This window comes from Orbicella faveolata, unplaced genomic scaffold, assembly GCF_042242905.1.
Source record: "Orbicella faveolata isolate gen_17 unplaced genomic scaffold, um_ofav_v1 contig_46, whole genome shotgun sequence".
NCBI classification, from domain to species: Eukaryota; Metazoa; Cnidaria; class Anthozoa; order Scleractinia; family Merulinidae; genus Orbicella; species Orbicella faveolata.
In genome coordinates, this window is record NW_028301576.1 from 8,429,840 (window position 1) to 8,452,213 (window position 22,374).

At 39.4% G+C, this 22,374-nt stretch overlaps 1 protein-coding gene across 3 annotated transcripts; it reads right to left on the reverse strand.

Annotated features, from left to right (window-relative positions):
- Positions 1–1,778: 1,778 nt before the first annotated feature.
- LOC110050858 (unconventional myosin-VIIa-like) lies at positions 1,779–21,413 on the reverse strand. Of its 3 annotated transcripts, none has more exons than XM_089277812.1 (25): positions 21,203–21,413; positions 19,091–19,145; positions 18,857–18,970; positions 18,034–18,186; positions 17,477–17,664; positions 16,945–17,066; positions 16,321–16,463; positions 15,886–16,068; positions 15,463–15,547; positions 15,170–15,246; positions 14,326–14,511; positions 13,785–13,855; positions 13,450–13,528; positions 12,827–12,958; positions 12,489–12,624; positions 11,605–11,711; positions 10,107–10,244; positions 9,782–9,843; positions 9,192–9,372; positions 7,684–7,863; positions 6,978–7,139; positions 5,150–5,228; positions 4,680–4,802; positions 3,031–3,211; positions 1,779–2,424 (listed from the first exon to the last, which is right to left on the reverse strand). In XM_089277812.1, exons 2-25 carry the CDS (start codon positions 19,106–19,108, stop codon positions 2,343–2,345), a joined length of 2,982 nt encoding a protein of 993 aa, XP_089133938.1. In that variant the 5' UTR covers positions 19,109–19,145; positions 21,203–21,413; the 3' UTR covers positions 1,779–2,342. The 3 variants fall into 3 exon arrangements, with proteins under 3 accessions (XP_089133938.1, XP_089133936.1, XP_089133937.1); XM_089277810.1 differs by having other exon boundaries at positions 4,680–4,805; positions 21,203–21,412; XM_089277811.1 differs by having other exon boundaries at positions 4,680–4,805; positions 19,091–19,151; positions 21,203–21,412.
- Positions 21,414–22,374: the final 961 nt, after the last annotated feature.

Here is a 22,374-nt window from a genome sequence, read left to right on the forward strand (position 1 = left end):
AGGAAAACAAAGGCTGTACAAATGCGTTCAGTAAACCTTTGTACATTTCATAGCCGTCGTCTGCAAAACAACAGGGACCTTAAGATACGAGGACGGGAAGGCCAGGACGGGAACGGCAGTGGACGCGGGAAACTTTCTCGGGTCCAGTTGGGTCGCCAAAAACAAAATGCTCAAGATGTGTATTTTCGTAAAGGACGGCGACGTCAATAATTCGAACTTTCGTACAAACTATTCACGGAAGCAATGGCATCCTTTAGACCATAAAAGAAGAGAAATCTTATCCTATCAAGCTTAAAACTCTATCCCGACCGATGTATCGATTATGTTCACTCCAGTGGCCATAGATTGAAAACGTGACAGAAAACTGGCGTTACTTTCGATTCTCACCAAATTTGGACAGTGGGATGATCTCATCATTAGCCAATTGCAGGCCATTTTGTTAGCCAATTTAATATGCAAGCCACCGTAATGGACTTATGTGCAGTGTAAAACAAACCAGTGACGTCATCGTTCAGCCGTTCGAACGGATACCGTAAGGAACGTCTTCGCGTGAGAGGTCACATATCTGCCGCTGCATTTTTGTGGTTTAATTGGCAAAGTTGAATGAAAGTTGAAAGTTCTTCTTTTAGGGTCGAGAAAGTAAAATTGGCGATGTACTTACTTCTTTTTACGTGACGCGTAATTGGTGAAAAAAATTCTCCGTGATGCGTGATTTAATGGAAAAATTCAGCGTGATGCGTGATTGGTACCCCCACCTTTGCCACCCTCAAAGTAGCCTGATTCTCAGCCGTTCCAGGCCGCGAGCGACCTGGACCGTCAGAGAATCCGGCTAATAGCAAGGAGACCTTATGCTTATTCGACATAAGATCCTTAAATATGAGGCCTTTCCACAGTGTAAATATATATATTGTATAAATGATATAGAATTGTAATTGTATTTCATTTTATTTTATTTTATTTTATCTATTTACTTTTTCTTTCTAATATTTATTTCTCTCGAAAATATTAGCTAACAAGCTACTCGGTAAATTCGAGGTTAAATAAAGTATATGTATGTATGTATGTATGTATGTAAAGCGCGTACCAGGCTACAAGTTGTCTCTCTTTTTCTTAGTCCGTCGAGCAAGACCGTAAATAAACCGCAAGGAAATAATGGCCGCGTGAAATCCTGGGGCGAGAAGCTACTTTCGCGCGCCTCTCGCCCCAACGATTTTGCGTGACCATTTCTTTTCTCGTGGTTTTCTTTCGCGTCACGGACGACGGACCCAGGGAAAGAGGGACTAGTCGTAGTTTAAGCGCGTGCCGGATCGTTTGACCACGCGCTAAGTATCGAACAGACCTTCTGTCACGCTTTTCAGTAAGCTCTAATCTTCTCTCGTTTTCATTTTACAGACTAGAATTTGTACAATCGCGCCCCAGCCGTCCCATCAGATTTCGAATGAGGTTTGATACAGTCACTCTTTCCTTGAACATGTGCTGGACACATCGAAACGTCGGACAACCAAATTTTTGTAAAATCAGGGTTCTTTTGCTCTAATTTCCCTTCTGATGCCGAGCTCTTGCAGATCCAGCTTGAACATCTTTCACAAAGCGACCGCCATGAGATATTTGAAATCCCAAATAATGGCTACAGATCCTGTGAACATGTGACGAAATCTAATTTTAAACTGGGGAACAAAAGCTTCATGGTTTGTTATTGTGCAAAAGAGCATGCTACTGGCTTGAAAGTGCTTGAAGTTTTTGTTCTTATTGATCCACTTAAAAAAGGCACAACATCGTGGAAGAAAAAAAATATATTTTGCGACAAGATACAATGCAAGTTTACTTTACAATTTTTAATTATTTCCACGTGCTTTTTTTGTCTTTTTATAGTTCACTCTTAAATTATTGAACTTGTTAAATTATGAGAAAATAGCGAAAATACTAAAGAATACCCTGATTCCACTAGGCCAATTTGAAAGTGTTAGTTACCTCTAGACACAAATGATTGTACTGTTAGTTGTTTGTTGTTGTTGTTATAACTTTCATGTCATGTCATTTAATTCTATAAATTGCAGACGCGACGATCATTTTGTAGCTTAGTTTTAGCTTACTTTGCCGTGTGTTAATGCTAACCCTAATAGCATCACACTTTTATTTTAAGTTCTGTAAATGCTACTTTATTGTCTGTTTGTTCTTGACTCCAGTTATTACTCAGCTGAATGTATGTGTTGGGTCTTTCTAATATTCACTGTTCTCCTCTTCTGAAGTTTAACTCCCAACAGTTTTGATTTTATTCCACTAGGAAAAAAATATTGACTGACTCATTTTCGCTGGCCCCAGTGAAAATATTCCTCTTGTAGTTATGATTGATCAGAGCGCCACCGAAGTGATCCTTGCGGTCCCTTAGGCTTAGACCGCAGAGGGGATACAAATTCTGAGTCCCTGCAGAAAGAGCCCAAACAAAAAAATTAGATGCAAAAGCAGCAATGGGCATCACAGAAATGACTGCAATCTGACTGGTCAACTAAAGTTCACCTCAAATGTACTCTGTGGCCCCGACCAAGGTTAATTCCTTCAAACATGCCACCGTACTTTTCTAGCATCTGCAAGGAGTCTGTAACCGACTTCCAGAACAGCTTATTTGTGTTATTTCGTGTTCAAGATTATTTTTGGAACATTCCTTCTCTTGCAAATTCGTCGCTTTGCTCTCGTTTTGAGTCCGTTACATCCATTGGAAGCTGATGTTTCTTAATTAGTTTGCAATGCAAACGTATCTCTTCTCTTTTGATCCTTTTCTCTTGCATGCATCTATGTCATTTTCCAAGTTCTTTAACTTCTATAAAACTGAGTAAATATGAGCACTATTCACTGGAAGAAAATAGTACCGCTGGAAAAAAATTTTGGGAATAAATTTAATTTGAGTGTGAACCGGAAGCTTTTTCTCTGCTTGTCTACTGATCAAAATCTGATAAAAAGTGTGCTTTATTTTTTTTCCGGCAGTCTTGATTGACACTTCAAATCGTGCCACTTGACGTTTAACTTGCTTACCTCGATGTTGACTCATTGTTAGGCCCATCACGTGATGAAGCTGCTTGATCCTCATTGGTGGATCCTTGTTGGCATGCTAGTCCCAGGATGAGGGCTGTCAATGTTAGGGCAAGTTCAGACGAGTGGGACTGGGTAACTCGACCAAATCCATTCAACACAGGAGAATTGTAACTCAAAAGAGCTGAAAGAAAAGAACGACGAAATTTTTTTTTTCGCGTATTTTCATTCACAGGAATAGGTGGAAGATAAATATTTCCAGTCAATACCTCTTAACGATGCAGTCGTGAGCAAGTTAAGATAGGGATCCCATGTTATTTCCAAGAGGCTTGCCAAATGTCAAACCCTCAGCTATGTTTAAACTTATTAATTAGCAAGTTGGTTCGTGTTATAAGTTATCAGCATTTCATGAACGGCTTAAGAATGAATGAATGAATGAATGAATGAATGAATGAATGAATGAATGAATGAATGAATGAATGAATGGATGAACTTTATTTAAGTGTCAGAGTGTTCAGCAAGATATTGTGGACACTAAAAGAACATTCCAAATAAAAAAAAAAATTAAAAAAAAAAATTAAAATAGGGATGCTACGAATGTTAATAATCTGTATTAAAATTTACAATCGTTGTAAAATCCTTCAAACTTTACAATTTTTAATTTTTTTAAGAAACTTTTTGAACCTCCCCAATCTTTATCATCGCATTAATACCTTTTTTGTACCAGTTAACCTTGCCACTCAAAAGATTATTTGTAAAACTGTAAAACTATAACCGTGAACGGCGCTTTAAATTAGCAAAGCGTCAAGTAAGACTCTCTAACCTAAGGTACAAAATCAGATCAGTAACGCTGGGTCGCCATTGACCAGGCTTACGTAATATGAACTTCATGACTATCGTTAGTCAACAATTAGATTATGAGCTCAAGATTTCTATGAGGTGATAGTTGATGAGGCCTTCGGCCTCATCAACTATCACTATCATTTCTATCGCCCCATAGAAATCGAGAACGTTTAGTAGAAATCGAGACCGTTTAGTAGAATTCAAACTGAAATAAACGCAAATAATGGTTTTTGATGATTTTTTCTACGCGATATTGAACTTTACGCTTTAACAAAAACGCACGTATTGAATCGTTCTTGGTAAATTTGCAGTTGTTTACGCGCGCGCACCCGTTTTTTCAAAAATTTCAAGTTTTTAAAGTCAAGAAACCGCTAATGTCCGTCTTTTAGTCTTCTCAGGAATTTAATTATCCCTTTACATCTAAAATTTCTCACAAAACTTCGGAAAAACGATAAAAACGTTGCATTTTGTGGACGACCGACTGCCATTGCACTCTAATGGCTGATAGCATACGAGTAGCTCAGCCAATCAGATTGCAGCATTTGCATTAGTATACTAGTAGAATTCTACTAATAGAAAATGGACAATAGCTTCTCTCTAAGTACGACGTCTAACAAGGGACGTGCAGACTACGATTCGAGAGTTCCTCCAAGGGAGAGAAGGGGGGGGGGGGGGAGGGGAGAGGGAAGGTGAGAACGGGAAAACTAGGAGGAGAAAAGAGGGGGAAAAGAACAAGTTTTGGAGCATAGTTCGGGCTAGAGTGTGACGTCGTTTGTAGTGTACACTGTGAAGGGGTAAGGGATACCAACCTGGCCTGTTGAACTGCTCTATTCTTCTGATACCATCCACAAGGCTTGATCCCAAGGTTGATGGAGGTAACTCTTGTTTTGGTTCTTGTGATGGCATACGCCCACGTGACGGTCTCGACTGTTCTGCTGTTGAGCACAGATCAAGGAACAAGAATAAAATCGTTTCTCTTGTGTGAAACTATTCAAATTCGGTTAACAGTAACTTTAATTACTTGCTATCTTGCACTGTTGATGGCGAGGTCTAAGCTCGGCTCAGTTTCCTCTCCGCCCAGTGGAGAGGATCGCGGGCTCACTGAGCCTAGGTGTGAGTGTAAACAAAACGGGAGTTCAGACAATTTCGAAGAACCTCCACTGGGAAAAAAAATCCTCTCGGTGTGTCAAAAGAAATCCTCGTACTGGCATAAAAGGAACTGAATGACGTTACTGTAGGTGTCAGGCCAAAGTAACCTCAGGTAAGACGTGTCACAAACCTTTCTCAGAGTACTTTTCTTCTTCTTTTTCAATGAAACTGAACATCTCCTGGATTTGAGCTGCGGCATCTTCTTGCGCCTTGATTGAGAATAAAACAAGTGAATTACTATTTAACAAATAAAGAATCCTCGACTGTGCTCTGTTCTGTTGTAAAGCACGCAGGAAGCGGTGGAGCACGAAAGAAGTGTAGGGGAAAACACGAGACGTAGTCGAGTGTTTTTCCCTACTTCTTGAGTACTCTACCGTGTCCTAAGTGCTTTACAACAGAACAGAGCACAGTCGAGGCTTCTTTATTTGTTTTACGATAAAGAATCCAACAATTTCCCCACGCATTCGGCTGAATTTTCAAACCAAACTTTATTTTCCAAACGAGCAAAAGTGGCGTCAGCCATGCACTGTTCTCTAATAAAGCACGCTGAAATAAGCCAATCACAATCCTTGTTAGAATTGTTCAAATAATTTGATTGACTAACGAAGCGACAGCTGCCAATCACAATCTCGACTTCAGCTAAGCTTTCAGTTTCGAGTAGTTTGAGCGGCTTTCGAGAGAAGAGCGATGCTTTCAAAGTTCGCTTTTAAATTAATTTATAAATACGGATCTAAAGGCAGGTAAAGGTTCATAGTCCAGAGGAATCCGGCCATATTATGACTAATGAAAACGTGCACTTTTCCAGTGGAAATTACGAAACGCAGAGCTCAAAGCTTGCGGATGAAAATGCGAAATGCCGAGTTGAATTTGAAAGGAGCTACAGTTATTTACGGCTTGTAGCCGCATGCAGCAAGATTGCCCGAACTAGCGTAAAGGTTAGAAAGACTAAACGGCTCCCACTGGTCTTACTCCGAGCACAGAAGCGAATATCAGAGCAATCTTTGCACTGACCACTCGTCGGTTCACTTCGTTGAGATGACGGAGAACGAGCGTTACTACACTGCATGTAAGTGTTGTTTGAGCAACTGAGCATTTTTACAAAAATAAAGCTTCTCATCATAAACAGAGCCAGTTCAATTGTTGTTTTCTGTCGTTGTTTTACTTCTTAAGTATAATTTCTGCCTTCCTAACAAATATAATGTCTATCTTATCGAAGCACTGTTTACGTTAAGAATTTGTTTATTTCGCTACGTGTTTTGTCGGCGGGAATCTAACAACACTTGTTATGTTAGTACAGTTTTAACACTACTGTTGCTAACAATGGTCTCTGTGAGCCGTATTTGCTGCAGACAAATAGCTCGTTTCCATTGCGTTTGTCTGAGTCACAGGGAATGTTTAATTTGGGTCAAATTTGTCAAAATTGCGAAGCAAAAATTTGAAAGCCAACTTACCGTCAACAACCCGTGCTCTGTTTTCTGATAAAGCACGCTGTTTCAGCCAATCAGAGCGCACGTTATATGGAAACTTTATTTTAACATGATATAAGTAATGGACCACTATGCCTTTTTCTAGTCAACTAATGCGCACTAGAAGATGCAGACAGGAGTTGTTTACTCGTCGAATGCATGTTAATAGGCAAAGATCCTCATGGTAACTCCCAGGTTACCTGTAACTTACTAGGATATCCTAGTGGTCGGTTTGATTGTCCTCCTTTTTCAGCGCCATTTGAATTTATTTTTCTCGGATTTAGATTCTTGCCGGGATTTTGAGATACTTCAAAACGTCAACAGAATTTCTGAATGTTTAAATGAAATGTTAAGTCTGTGTTAATAGGCGAGTTAAGAAACAAGAACTAAATGGTGCATGAAACCTTGTTTTCAAAACACAGCAACCTAGATCTCGACATGACCACAATATTTGCTGTCAGATTACAAGGTATTTTACTTTTACTGGCCTACCTTCTTGAGTTTGGCTTCATTCTCTCTCTGTTGCCTCTCTCTCTCCAGTCTCCGCAGTCTTTCCTGCTCAGCTCTCTGCTTTTCTTCACGCATGCGTTTGAATTTGGAAGATAGAATGCGAGCCTTCATAATAGCCTGAAGTCTAGTGATACCTTTAAGAACCTAAGAGAGGATGGTTGAGCCCAGTCAACTTTCATTAAGTTAAAACTATAATTATCAATTTAGGAGCAGTGAGCTCCTGTCATTTGGCCCATAACTTTGGAATGTTCGTCGCTTCAAAGACATCAAAGGTGTGGGCGAGAGCTAGAAGTCGAGAATTCTGACTATGACCATTGCCACTGTTCAAGATACGATAACATACTGCTCAGCCGTCTACCGAGGTGCTAAGTTGAGGCACTGGGAAATATTTTGGCAACCTGATAAAATCTTTCGACAGATTTTATGTCGTTTTTTATCCTTTAGTTTTTTGGGTAACTAAAAGCTAGTTAAGTCTGGAAGCAGCACGCGTGTTTATTTCCTCATTCGATAACTAAGTCAAAATAATTCCACAGCAATGGATTTTTGCAATAAAAACTAAAGTGCAAATCACTTTTAATCAAATGGCTCCAGTGGCTCTTATTTTAGATGAAATCCTAGTGTAAACGACGCTATTTTAAAGCGGTTTCAGTTTTCTTTCCACGTAATGTTAAAACATTTTATCACCAACCTTCTGGTAGGCTCTCTTTTCTTGGTATCCTCTCCAAGTTCTCTGAATCAACACAGCTGCGCTTGTCTGTTTATGACGTTTTCTCTGACGTAAGAACTTCTTTATGGCCCTTTGAAGTACAACCACTGCATTGGTAAGTAGACCATCGCGGGCCTGTTCAAGTATGTCTCCATGGTGATCCTGATGTATCAAAAAGAAAACATGTCAACAAATGATTTAAAATTTAATTTTGAAAATATCTCACAACATTGTGCTACTCCATCAACTGCACGGCGAATCAACAGTTCCATACCGTAAGCTGCCGCTTATATTATAGGCCCTGGGGTCCGTTTCTCGAAAGTCCCGGAAACTTTTCGGGCCCGTAAAGCCCTTTTTAGTCCATCTGTATCTAAAAACGGAGGAGTGTATACGCCTGAAACGTCTTGTATGAAGGGAACTTCTCTTCATATTAAGAATATGTGAATAAACAGCTCTGCAATCGTAAGGTTCGAGATTTTGCTATGGCTTTACGAGCCCGAAAAGTTTCCGGGGCTTTCGAGAAACGGGCCCCTGGGCTTATAAAACTTCGTAAGAGGTATTAGATGGGCTTATAAACGGAGGGGCCTATATCCGGAGAGGTTTATAACCAGAATAAAAAAACCGTATCAAATTTAACTACAGCACTGTTGATGGAAATACGATTTTCGTCATGAAATTGCATTGTAGGGGGTCTTACATCCGGGGTGGCTTGTAATGGGAAGTAATATACTATTTTGTTTACAAGTAGACGGGCCTATAATTGGGGAAAATTAAGCCGAAGGGCTTATAAGCGGTTTACGGTATTCCCAAAAACTCACATGGTTTCTTATTCTAAGGCGACATATTTAAGATCTTATCATTGCTAACTTTAAAAGTTTAAGTGCCTTCTGAAAAAACAAACATCTAAAGTTCTGTTTTACCTCGTAAAATATGTTAATTATAAGTCATTTTGTCATTAAGTTCATTAGCTTAGAACGCACTTTGATATCTTAGGACACCAAATTTCCGTCTATGTGTTAACAACTGCTTAAGTTTTTACGCGCAATCATTCAGAATTTTGCCCTTTTTCACGACAGTCATTGTTTGAGTTTACATTATGTAGATTGCAAACGATCAATGTGCAAAGTAATCAAATGAGCTCAAAACTACATGTAAAACTCATATGACACTGCGACGATATACTAAATTATAAAATATACGACTGAAGAAGCCATTGAAACTGGACGACGTACGTTTAGGGCCTAGGCCTTCCTCGATTTTTGAAATGGAAATGCTATGCACTTATACATTTTGTGTTGATACATTTCTATTCTGGTATTAAAATTACTAAAGTTCACTTCAGAGCATACAAAAACCTCTACTTTATCTTACTTTAGATTGCTTTTCATGAGACTTTGAGGAAGGAAGCTTTGTGTCATAAATATGGTTCTCTAGCGTTTAGAACCAGTCATTATTACGTGCTGGTCAGCCATTGAAAATGATCTATCTACCTTTAAGAATATCATTCTGTGACCGAGGGTCCATTCCACATCATTGAGGAGTGCTTTTGCTAACGCCTCTGTCATTTCTCGTGGAATATCACGTGGCAACTTTAAGTCCTTCATGATGACATGATATCTGTTCACGAATTCGTCAAAAGTGTAACGAATTGCAAAGCCAGCTTTACGAATCCTGTAATTACAACAAAGAATTCCTTGTCAAACATGTCATTTTCTATCTTAAAGAGCTTCAAGGACACTTGCATTTTTTACAGAGGTCCCCGTGCTGCTACGACGCTCGTATCTGAAGCATATTTACCTGGACTTTGGCCTCGATTGTCTTGATGAAGGCCGTGATACTGGAGAAAGCGAAGTCGAAGGTGAACCCGCCATTTTGGATCTTTGGACGGGCGAAGTCTGGAACCAACAGTTTGCAAACTCGTCCCAGTGTTCACGCACTACCATGCAACGTAAGTCCCAGAATAATTAAGACTACCTACGGCAAAACCTTTAACATTCTTATTTGCTGATCGAAATCAAAGTAAATATAGCTTTTGTTTCACTTGTCACCGTTTAAAAAGTCAAAAATAATAAAACCGTACTTTACTGTTTCCAACATCCCCGAGTATTTGAGCTGTTGCCAACACAAGTGGCGATCAAACATCTGCGTGAAAAGAAAAATAAAATACGCGGGTGTCGATAGAATCTGATGTAGTGTAGCATTATAGTAAATTGTTTTCTCATAAAAAAAATATATTCTCCCTCCCAGGCTATCACAAAAGCAAAACCTTCTTTACCGAGGTTTTATTTGCTTGGTAGCTTTACCAGGAATAATGCATTGGATTTTAGTCAATGGACACGATATAAGTGACATTTTTTCGCAAGGGAAAGGAGCATTTACAAGAATAACAAGACTCGATGACGTACCATGGGTTTTTTCAGATCATTGGGCTTAATGCAACGAACAAAAGACGGCTCACAGCTCAGTAACATCTTCATCAACACATCTAAAGATCTTCTAAACTGCGCACTCAGTGTTGGTGACCTTTTCCTTGTTTCTTCACCCTGTGTACAGATGTGAAACTTTGAACAAATGCTACAAACACTTTACACAACTGGAAAGAGAGGGAGTATAGAAGTATTATTGGTCGAAACCCAGACGAAACCCAGACGAAACCCAGAAGACACATCATGAAGAAACTTAATCCTACCTCACTTAATTAGAAAATGGACCACATCAACTTACATTATAATATAGATAGGACCCTGCGCGCGCTCTGATTGGTCAAAAACCCATGTTTTATCAGAGTATAAAACATAGAAAAAGGGTGAAAGTGAAGAATTATCATCGCAGTTAATTTTCCAATTTAAGCAATTGGAAAGAAGAAACCTGAAAAAATCAGGGCTTCAATGGGATTCGAACCCGTGACCTCCGCGATACCGGTGCGATGCTCTACCAACAGTTCATATATGAATGCTCTACCGCAGTTCATATATGAATTATTTCATATAAACTTCACATCATTTCACTCCTCACGGGAAGATTTGAACTCAGTTAATTGACCTCGCTCCCAATATGTGACTTCATAGCTCAGTTGGTAGAGCATCGCACCGGTATCGCGGAGGTCACGGGTTCGAATCCCGTTGAAGCCCTGATTTTTTCAGGCTTCTTCTTTCCAATTGCTTAAATTGGAAAATTAACTGCGATGATCATTCTTCACTTTCATCTACAACCGCAGTTCATATATGAATTATTTCGTATAAACTTCACATCATAGAAAAAGGGTATTTTATTGTATTTCGCCACATTACCTCTATATCATAAAGCAAATGAAAAAGCCTAAGCCGTGTATTACATTGTGATAAAACACTCCGGACATTTGAGAACCCTCGAGAAATGTGGAAAACACTCGCCTGCGGCTGCGGCTGCGGCTTCTTTATTTGTTAAATATATACTTAAGTTTCCTGGGGAATTTGGGCTTGGGGTTCGAAATATTCGTCAGTCGAAGAAAGGCTCGCGGTAATAGTAGGTGGATCGATTCTCAGTGACACACGTACGTGCAATGATACTGGCTCAGAGCGAAATATTTTCCCTAATAGCCCGACCCAACCCATCGAAAAACTTGAACATTTGTTACACCACTTTTATTGAACTTGATCGTCTTGCAAATGGCAAAAGTGTGTCTTGCCTTATAGTTTTGGAGAATTGCTGACGAGTGAGGAGCCAGGAAGCTTTTTCTCCCCCGGAATTAACAGCAACAATTTCGCACTTTAGAGAAAAACGAAGCATCTGAACCACGCTTATAATTTTTTGGTATGGGCGCAACCGCGCAAATTAAATGGCTCTTGAAGTATGTAGGAGGTTAACACGTTGTGATGGAGGTGTGTATGTTAAAGACGTTACGTAAATACCCTCTCAACTTACCATGGACATCTCCTTAGCAAACAAATTAAAAAGAAACTCCATGTTACTTTCGCAGACTAATCCCACGAGGTCGGCGCTGAAAGTGTCTCTATTCTTGTCGAGTATTCCTTAATGTAGACAGTGAGTACAAAGAAAATCGTAGATTGGCATCAGAGAAAAGAAAAAAGCATTTTCCCAAAACATTCTACGATAGGGTACTTGAACGTTTCCAGTTTTCAGTCTTCTTCCTTTTATTCCTCGTCATTCCCTCTGGAACATAGGGCCCTGACTACTAGCTTCCATCTTTCTATTTCAGTAAGTACTGAAAACTTTGAAAGTCGAGTATAAATAAGAAAAACAGCCTGTTTCAGCCCTTTGATAAGTTCAAGAGTGCCGGAAAAAGGGGCGAGTGAAAATAAGTCAAAGGTTAATAGCTGAGGTGACAATTTAAGGCACTCCTCGAACTCCTCGAACTCCTCTTCCCACTGCTACTCCCAAACCGGTCTCCTGGAACAGGAAAACTGGCAGCTTGAGAATCATGGAAGACTCACATGACTGATTCCATGATATAAGTCATAAAAATACCATACAACTATCGTAGGAATATTTTAATGGTGTTCAAAAACTATCTGTACTGTGTTCAGTCATTTGTATTTCTTTCAAATTATGGAATTGAGTTTCAAACACGTTCCCAGGGTCTCTTTTACCCGCTCCTCTCACCCGCCTCCTTGAGCAGGAAGACGAGAGACCCTGGGTACGTGCTTGGTTGAGGTTTTGCCACATTAAAAACTCTTTTCTCGACCGAAAGGTCAAGGGAACACGGGTTCTGAGTGCAAGAAACTAACACGCTACTGAACCTGCGCAAACCCGGAGCTTCAACCAACGGGAATTTTGTCACAATTTACCTCTGACATCGTACTCAATTGTTCCTGCAAAGTGCACCACTCCAAACGATGCCCTGGAAAGTGATTTGGACTTCACAAAACAACTGCTGCTACCGTGCTGGGAGTTAATTTTCTGCAAAAACGATTCGTCGCTTCCCTGAAGTTAAAAACCGTGGAAAATAATTAATTGCTGTTGAAAGACGAAAGTATGAAAGAAGCATGTTACAAGGAAGGAAGGGGAGGGGCGGAAGGGGACAGGAACGGGAGAAGATTTAAGGATTTTCATGCATTTCAACTTTCAGAAAAAAATTAATCTTTTCTTTAAGTCACTGACTACTTTAATTTTCTTTACTGTTTACCTGAGGAAATCTGCTCTCCTCGTCCATCAGGGCGAAGCAGTTCATTGGTTTTTTTGCCAAAGTGTCTACAACTTCTTGGTTGTCAATAAAAGCGACCGGGCGCCAATCCAGGCCCTCGCGACTATATTCAGCCTAGACCACAATGAAAAGAACTGGTAAAACAACCCTGCAATGTTTGTTGATTTACAGTTTGCTGATTCTAAATTGTAGAATAATTTGAAACATTAAATAGTCCATGACTGAAGTTGAGATTGCTAAGCCTAAGATATTTTATTCTGTGATCAGCCTTTCTCCAGCTGCCAAAAGGTTCTTACCAATCGGTTGGTGGACACATTACGTTTTTTTTGTTACCTAGTATTTAATTTTAAGTTTTTTTCAATAGATTTTGTATATAGTTCAGTTAATTATTTTTTCCACCTTTCTTTTAATTTTGTATTTTGCAAAGTCACTTTTAAATGAGTTTCGAACTCATCTGTGTTACGTGGGCAAAAAAAACTTATTCATTCCACTATCACCACATAGTTATCGTGGATGAAAGAAAACATTGGGATTTATGTAGACCGAGGGTTTCTCATGCTCTCAAATTTTGTGTTTGCTAATCGGTTCCAGTCTTTCTCACTAACCTGTTCCATCTTAAACACGTGATCAACAAAGAAACTGTGGAGTTTCTCGTTTGCATAGTTGATGCACAGCTGTTCAAAACTAAGAAGAAAAAACAAGGGAGAGAAGTTAGTACTTGCTTGAGATCGAACTAAAAAGATAATTCAAATATTAACACGCTGCTTACAGAAAGTGGGCTAGAAATGTTATGTTTAGAGAAATGCTTAAGTGCATTTTCCTTCAAGTAAGTCATCAAATTGAAGTTCATTCATGCGTGCACTTGATGGGTTTACGCCCAGCTGGGGCTTTATCGCTGCAATTATGATAGCAAGTCTTTGCATTTCACTTAATTTCTTACCTATTAATGTCAAAGTTTTCAAAGCCAAAAATATCCAGAACACCAAGGGAAACGCAACCCTCTGAGTCAACCTTTGATGAAGAAATGCTGTATTACATTACAAGCTAATTAGAGACCTGATACTCTCGACGTACCCAGGCTATCACCCATCATGTTCAAAGTCAGACCACGCTAAACCACATTCGATTTGTTAACTTGACTAAATGGAATGTAATGGAGAGGAATGGTGACTTAATAATTATGTGCACTTTAATTGGATTTGTACTGAATCAAGCTACGGAAAGTACTGAGATAAAAATCTCATCATGGTAAACTGGAAATGTTCATGTTTATACATGTAATCATCTTCGTTGATTTGTATAAATCAACTTATAACGGGACATTCTGTTCAAATAACTAGGCTTTCTTTATAGTACCAGAAAAGAGGGTTGCTCCATAAGGTCGTTGAAATCAGGTGAGCCTTACTTCCTTGTTTCCATGCTTTTTCTTTCTTTGAGGGGAGGGGGCGGATGTACACAGGCAACTATAACTACGCACTCACCGCAGGTTTACTTATAGACAAGTTAATTTTGCTGACAATCCAGATGAATAGTCTTCCATAAATTCCTTTAACAAATGCATCCCTGATGTGTCTTGCGCTTTCCTCTGCGATAGGAGAGTAGATCAACTCGCCAGAGGCATAAGTCGACTTGCTTGTGAACGCTTCGTGAATCCTTTCAGAAGGAATCTGTGGCGGTTATGAAATAAATGAAATGTTTTGTTTAGTATTTCATACAGAAAAGACGTCTCTTTAAAGTTCCATGACCGCATCACTTATTAAAGTATTTTGCAACTACGAGTAGTCCATCTTTCACTTTGTCTGTTGTGCGTGGCGAGATGGAGAACCGCGAGAAATCCTGGAGCGCTTCTCGCCCCCAGGATTTCGCGCGGCCATTTTTCTCACGCGGTTTTCTTTCACGTCACGCACGACGGACTAAGTGAAAGAAGGACTACTCGAAGTTTTATAATTGATTTGGTAATCTTGCATTTTCATACAACTTATATGTCCACCCTTTATGATGGGCTATAGAAGCTATCGCCCTGCGTTAATAACGTAGCGCGCGTGAAATGCTTGGGAAGGCGTGCTGTTCTTTCGATAGTTGCTAGATTGCTAGCATACGTGCGTGCGTGCGTGCATGTGTGCGTGCATGCGTGGTGTTTACGGAAGTGTCGAGTTGACTTGAGGCCTGGGATCAGAAGGCCAATGAAATCCAGCGGCCCTCCGCACCGTATATTTCGTTTCTTTATCTTCACAATCTATATGCTCCATTTCGTATTAAAACTCTAATATGAATTACATGCAGCCATTTTTGTACGAGATTGGCAAGAGTTAAATTAAAACCAACCTGTAATAAATGCGCTATTGAGTCAACTGTGTCATTATTTAAAATCGCACAGGCCTCCATGTTGTCCTGAATCAAAGCTGTAGGTTGAATGACAATTCAGGCAAACAACAAACGAATTAAAATTTTCAGAAGATGTTATTTACAACCGGTAATCTCGCATCACCTGGGATGCATCTTATTACTCTACCTTCGTGGGACTCGCTTACAAACGATCAGAAGAGGTGTTTACAAGAACTATACGGATAATAAGTTCGAATGTGTATCAATGTTATTCGGTAGCAGTCCGATCTTACCTTGAAAGCGCAAATTGCCGAGGTGAAGGATGGCTGCCAAGAGAGTAAAAATAATCCAGCAATCCTCTTCAGAAAACAGCAACACCTGAACAAAAACCGATATAAACAAATTTACTTTTCAAAAGCCTCGGGAAAACCCCCCAAAGCGTGGGGGAAGCATTTTACAGAACTGCGTCGATTGTTAATTTTGCCGGGAAGATTCTCCACCGATGGTCAAGACAAGACAAGAATATTATGTCTCAAGTACACCTAACCAAAATAACATGAAAAAGCTCTAGTCTTTTTAGAGTACTTGTTCACTTTTGTCCAAACCGATCAGGCACGATGTATACACATAAGCTACTTTCAGCCAATTTTATTAAAGAACTGATTTCACGACGACTTAAAATTTTTATGGTCATTAAAAAAGGCTAATCATTTCACCTTCATTGCTCTTAGAATGTTAGCGAACGCTTCTTTATCGTCCATTCCCTTGCAAACATAACAGTTCCCTTGGGAGAGGTAGTGATAATCTTTTGCCTCCGTGAGATGGAGGCTACTCTTGTCCTTGTCTGTCAGCCCGGCGAGCAAACGATAAAATATGTGATAGTTACGTTCTTCAGGCATCTAAATAGAAGGAAAAAAGCAAATCAAATGATATCACAAGTAAAATCTGTCATTTTTTTTACACGTAAGACGTTTTCTAAACAGTTAGATCTTTCTTAACGCACTTTTAAACCTGTAATCGCGTCTGTCTTAGTTCATCGACATAGATTACACACCCATCTTCTTATGCCGTTTGTGTCAGCGCTACTGCAAAGGTATAAATTTTAACATCAACCGAGTTTGTATTGCGTAGCAGTTCAGTGTTCAATGTACCTGGTACACAATTCTTGACTTCTCCAAGAGGTACTGCTCAATTCTAGCTCCTTCAATAATGGCATGTCTGTTAAAGTAGATGTTGATGTATTTCCCAAATCGACTGGAGTTGTCATTTCTTACGGTCTTTGCATTGCCAAAGGCTGCAAAACAACAACAATAAACCATGAAGTGAGTGTCTTAAAACTATACCCAAAGTTGTCACTGACGTGCTAATCATCTTACCTAAAAGTGTTTGTTAGCCAATCAAAACACAAGGGGCCCAAAAAACCCAATATCAAGCGCAATAGCAGTCACGTGATCTAGTGACGATTAATTTTTCAACGTGAGCTATACATGATCACGAGGGGCCGAAAGAGTAACATGTTTGCTCTTTTTAGCCGAAGCATGTTTTACGTCGTCCGATCCCAAACTAAACTATATCGACCCCAGGGGCGAAAAAGAAAAGAAAAAGAAACAGGTAAAACCATTTTACTGAAGCTTATACGCTAAAGTAACGACACAAATATTCAGCTAAAGAGTTTAATTTGTGTTGAAGACCAACGAGTCGAAAAAGGTTCTTCAGTGGTCTTTAAATCTATGGGGTATTTTCCGTAAACTACGTTTTATGAGGTATTTCAATACCTTCTAAAATTGGATTTGCGTCCAGAATCCGTTGATCCAGTGTGGTGTGCTGCCCGCCTACTGTTGTCAGATATCGCAAAATCAGCTTGGTAGATTCTGTTTTTCCTGCGCCACTTTCACCACTTAAAGAAACCATACACGAAAATAACTAAACTTGACAGTAATGAAATTGCGTAGAAGGTTAGATCTGCGTTCGAGCCTGGTAGCCCGTTGGGCAGACGCTTATTTCTGCAAGTTTTCGTGGCATGAGGCATTTAGGAGTACTTCAACTCCCCTCTGGATGGAATGACTAGTCTATCGCAGGATTACTCTCAACATTTAACTCGCTGATACCCGATTATACACCTGGGAATAGAAAGGCACTGGGGGAGTTAAGTACCTTCCCAAGATGGAGCCAGCTTTTAAGCCGATAGCGCGGGGTACTAATGCACAACCAAAGCAAAAGCGGATTACTTTCAACAGTCTAATGAAAACTGCTCTGTGTAAATCAGAGAGGATCATTACTTGTTTTCAGAAGCTCTTGACATTGTACCTGATTATAATACTCTGGTTTTGGAGTCGTCTTTTCATAGAAGTGAACGCATACTGTGCTGTCGAGAATATATGTGGAGGTAGCAGGGTCATATCTGTTTGTTGACTGTACTTGTCTATGTGCTCTGTACCGTAGATTGGATACAACTCATAAGGGTTTACTGCTACCAGCACCATACCTATATGTGTCTGTAAATGTAGACAGAAAAACGAAAAATATCATCAACGTCATAGGAAGTGTAAAAGTAGTGCAGAAATTGAAGTAAAAGTAAAAGTAGTACACTAAGCGAATCATTGGAAAGATAATGTAAACAAACTGTGCAAAAACGTAGTGTGACCTATATTATCTGTTTTAGATTTAACAAATTGACGTCAGTTTTTTCTGCGTCTGTCCTCTTATTGATGATAAATTGCGTCCCACCCCCGATAAATTGATCCCATCCCCGGATGCACCACTGGACCTCTCCTATCATTTCTTACAATCTCTTGGTCGCTTCAGAACTACAAAAAGAACCTACTATTAGGTAGTCTAGTATCTTTCTTTTCATTCAGACTTACGTAGATTTTGTGGCTGTAATATCTGATTAGCAGATTTCTCAATATTCCAGCTTCACTGAGCTCCCCAAGTTGAATCATGTCATCAACTCCAGAAATACAGCTGGGATGCATCGACTGAACATCGCCAAGAGAAGATCCACCCAGAAAACGTTCCTGGAGAGGTTTAAGGAAGAGAGAGGTTCGTTCAGTTTTCATTACCTGCTATTTAATGACATTGGGACTAAGTGCGTGAGATCAAATTCAGACTGTAATCATATGACCGCCAGATTTACGAAATTGGCCAACGGTGAGGTGGGAGTGTGATATATTTGTTTAATCACAGAGGTACTGGATCTCAGGGTACGACTACCGACGGTTTATAATCGTAGAGTGTAATTACAGACCCAAATAAACGGCACGAAGTCATTTTACCAATTAATAACCACAGCCATGACATGATAGGCCATATTCGTATTCTCGGTATTGGACTGGGACTAGCTTGTACTGGACGCTAATGCGAGGAATATCATTACAAAGAGATTAACGTCATTTACATTTGAAAAGACTCCCCGCATGAGCCTCGGTTGCAAGCTAGTTCCAGTCCTATACCGAGAATACGAATATGCCGGTCTGTACGAATATGCCAGTTCAACGGACGCTTTGGTGCATAAAATTAGTTGAGATCCATGAGTGAGGGAACCTGTCCGATAGGGTATTGTCCAAAAACAATGGAACGACGCTTAAACTGCACGTCGAATAAATTTTTAAACAGGGCCTGCTCATGATAACAAATCAAATTCGAGCATTTGTTGTAGTAATGATCATCCGGGAACTTATGACGCACCTGTCCTTGATCATCTGTGAGAAGCATGCCCAGTCCATCAACTGATTTCACCACCGCACCAATAGGAACATCAAAGTCCTTCACGTCTTTTAAAGAAATCCACACATGGTCTCCCTGTACAAATTAAATGACACCGAGGTAACAGTAATTACTGGGCCTTAAACCGCTGAAACCGATATGACGTTAAAACTGAAAGCTGGGGAAAAAATTAAACAAAACAATTTTATCACAAACCTTTGTAAAGAAGGCCATGTTGACGATAATCTTTGATGATGTCGTTGTCTGTAGACTAAGACTTGCCGTTAGATAAGTCGAAAAAAAATCACATTGACAACCTTATCTACTGTTTAGGTGACTAGTAAAACCGATTGGAGATTTGGAGTGAGGATGGAAGAAATGAATATCTGGTCAGAGTTTTCTGAGAAAAGGAACAGCCCTCAAAACTTAATCCAAATTTCCCTTTCCACTGTTTCTGACTGACCGACTGACCGACGACCGACTGACCGACTGAATGACCAATACCTTCAAAGGGAGGTATTGGTCTAAATATAACAAAGGTTTGAACATTAACGAACAAAAATACAAAATAACATTTACCATATCCGTATACAATTAATTAGAAAAATTCATAGCGCTTATTACATTTGTGAACCAAGAATCTCTTTCCTTTATTGAAACATTGAATGGATATATTTTCCTATAATTTTAGATGTAACTGTGTTTTCTGGTCCGTAAGTAAATACTTCGTCTTCTCGTTATCACTTAAACTGGGGTAATGGGTATCAGCGTTTGAAATATGTTAGTGCAGCTCAGGGCTTAATGTGGTATACCCCCGACAATACATCAAGAAATGCTGTTCATGTTCTATGCAATTTTCTTTGCATCCATACTAAACATGTTCTCTTCTACTGGGATTAATGCTCCTCTATTTTCATATTTGCCAGTTTGTATTCGTAATGCACGACATCCTAATCTAAGCCTTGTCAGGCTAATTTTGCAGATCGATTTACCGGCCGGCTGCCCGAGAGACGGTCAATCGTTTGTCTCACTCAGTCAGCAGCTGGTCAGTCAGTTGATTAGTTAGCTGGCCAGTCAGTCCGTCGTTCAGTCAGTCAGTCAGTCACTCAGGCAGTCAGGCAGTCTTTAAGTCAGTCAGTCAGTCAGTCAGTCAGTCAGTCAGTCAGTCAGCTAGTCAGTCTGTCGGTCAGTCAGTCAGCCAGTCAGTCAGTCATCAGTAAGACAGACAATCAGTCATTCGGTTAGTCAGTCGGTCAGCCAGTCAGTCATACAGCAAGGATGCTTTATTCATAACTACCATCAGAAGCTATTTCCTATCAAGCTAGTTACAAAGTCATTCGTCATCAGACATTGGATTCTAGAAACTGTTTCGACCGTCCTCATTCCCTCTGTCCGTCTATTTATGCATGCATCCATATTTTCCCACGTTCATTTGTTCGCGATATTTCTTCAATCGCTTCTCTGCTCACAGCGGTCAATCAATTTACCAATTATGACGTTAATGAACGACCGAATAAATATAATTAGTGGAGAATCAACCGTGTATGTGTTCGTAGTAACAAGAAGCTAAGACGAAAAAGTTTGATTTCTGTTGCCTTCATACCACACCACCAGATTTCATTCTCAAACACTGAAAGTGAAAAAAAAATGGCCCGAAAACAATGCGCCCTTTCCTTTAAAATCAAGTCTAAAGAGGATGTTTTAAAATAACATTTCGCTCAATATAAATATTAATTTTTCTGCGGTTTGCCCTAAGCCGCGCATAATACATATCAAACCTATTTTTTCTATACAGGTATTTCTCGATAAAACAATGCATGCAAATAGAACTCTGAGTGCGGGAGAAAAGTTATGTCGTACAGTATCAAAGACCTAAAAACTTTAGGAACAAGTAGTTATACACAGAAAGATGCTAAATTAACTTCAGTTCATAACTCGCGCCGGGTACACTAGAGTTATGTTTCGCACTGAAGAGCCGGCACTGCAGAAAGTTATGTTCAAATTTATGCGACAAAAAGCAACCAAAAACGCTTGCTTCTAAATTTTCGGCCCTTCGAGTTATGTCGTCGAAGAAATTATTTGCCGCTCGGTCTCGACGATTCTGGAAACCGGTTACCAACACCTAAAATCATAATTATTGTTGTCTCGTGCAAAAGAATGGTAATTTATAATGATTGGCAAAATAATATTCCGCCGAATGCAAGAAAATATGAATCTCGTTTATCGCTTGGCTTATAAAACTTAAAAACCATCTGAGAGATTACCCTTGCAGGGTTGAATTTGTACAGTGTATCAGCTGAACATAAATACATAAGTGGCTCACCCTACCTGTAATTTTCTCTGGTTACCGTCTCAGCTTTTGTGCTCAAAATGCATTGCAGCTATCGCCTAAGACCACAGGAATACACTTTGAGTCAACCTTTTCGACTGCCATTTCAGTGCTGTGAGGTTATGTAAAGTTGACTTTGTGAACAATACTACCCGACGTTGCTTCGTCGCTCGTGTTGTCATTATTTGTCAGTTTTTCTCATTTGCATTTCAGTGAGAAGATTGAACAGGAATAAACAATGTGTGAATGACAAAAGCGACCAAAAGATGACAGAAAAACACTGGACGTCAACCTTGAATAAATTACTCGCTTTTGAACTTCCATACATATTTTGTATGGCTCATTACCTCCCAGTGGAAAAGTACTTTATTTTGCCTTAATTTTTTTATTCTGGAAAAAGATTCATTTTATTTCTTTCTTATAACCGAATGTCGACTGAGTATTTAGCTCTCTTTTCACGTAAAAAACTGATTGGTGATATTAGTTTCGATAAGTTGTTTTGACTAACATAAAGCACTTAACTTATCATTCACCTAAACGTCAATATACTGTAAGAGACTATTTTTTTATGAGCACTTCACAGAAATATTCCATATTAAAACACTGCAGCTACTCAGTGTATACCAAAATACCGAAATGTCATCACGTTTTAAAAGGACCATTCTAATAATAGCCTGTCTCAAATAGTTCACAAAACTGACTGACGTGGATCAAAAACTGACATTGACCCTGTATGAATTTTCAAATATAACAACATACTTGGCTAAGTAAAAACATTTTAGTTATGACCATTGTTAAAAACAGGCAAAGCAAATCTCTTTCAGAGCAAATACCTGTTCCTTTTGAATCAGTGTGATTAAAACACAACAGTTCATTTTTTGTTTTGTTTTGTTTTGTTTTGTTTTGTTTTGAGAACGAGCTAGGCACTACCTGATAAATTTAAAAGCACTTTTGAGTACACTGTCTTGATGATTCTTCCCAGAGCCTCCGATTCTTCGGGTTGACATTTTATAATGAGTAAACCTGGGGACTAGAATGGCTTCGTTTAACAGTTCCACTCGAGAGTTGAAAACCAATCGTGACTCACTCGCCTTCATATTTCTCGAGCCCTCTGAATGTATTTACTTCGAGATTTGATCACTTCTTCTATCAGTGTTCTTTGTAATTGGCT

Bases quoted from the DNA above. Each gene is read 5' to 3' on its own strand.
- LOC110050858 (XM_089277810.1), bottom strand. The intron at 9,844-10,106 runs GTACGTCATCGA...CTTTTCACGCAG, and splicing joins ATGATCTGAAAAAACCCATG to ATGTTTGATCGCCACTTGTG. The intron at 7,140-7,683 runs GTTGGTGATAAA...ATCCTCTCTTAG, and splicing joins AAAAGAGAGCCTACCAGAAG to GTTCTTAAAGGTATCACTAG.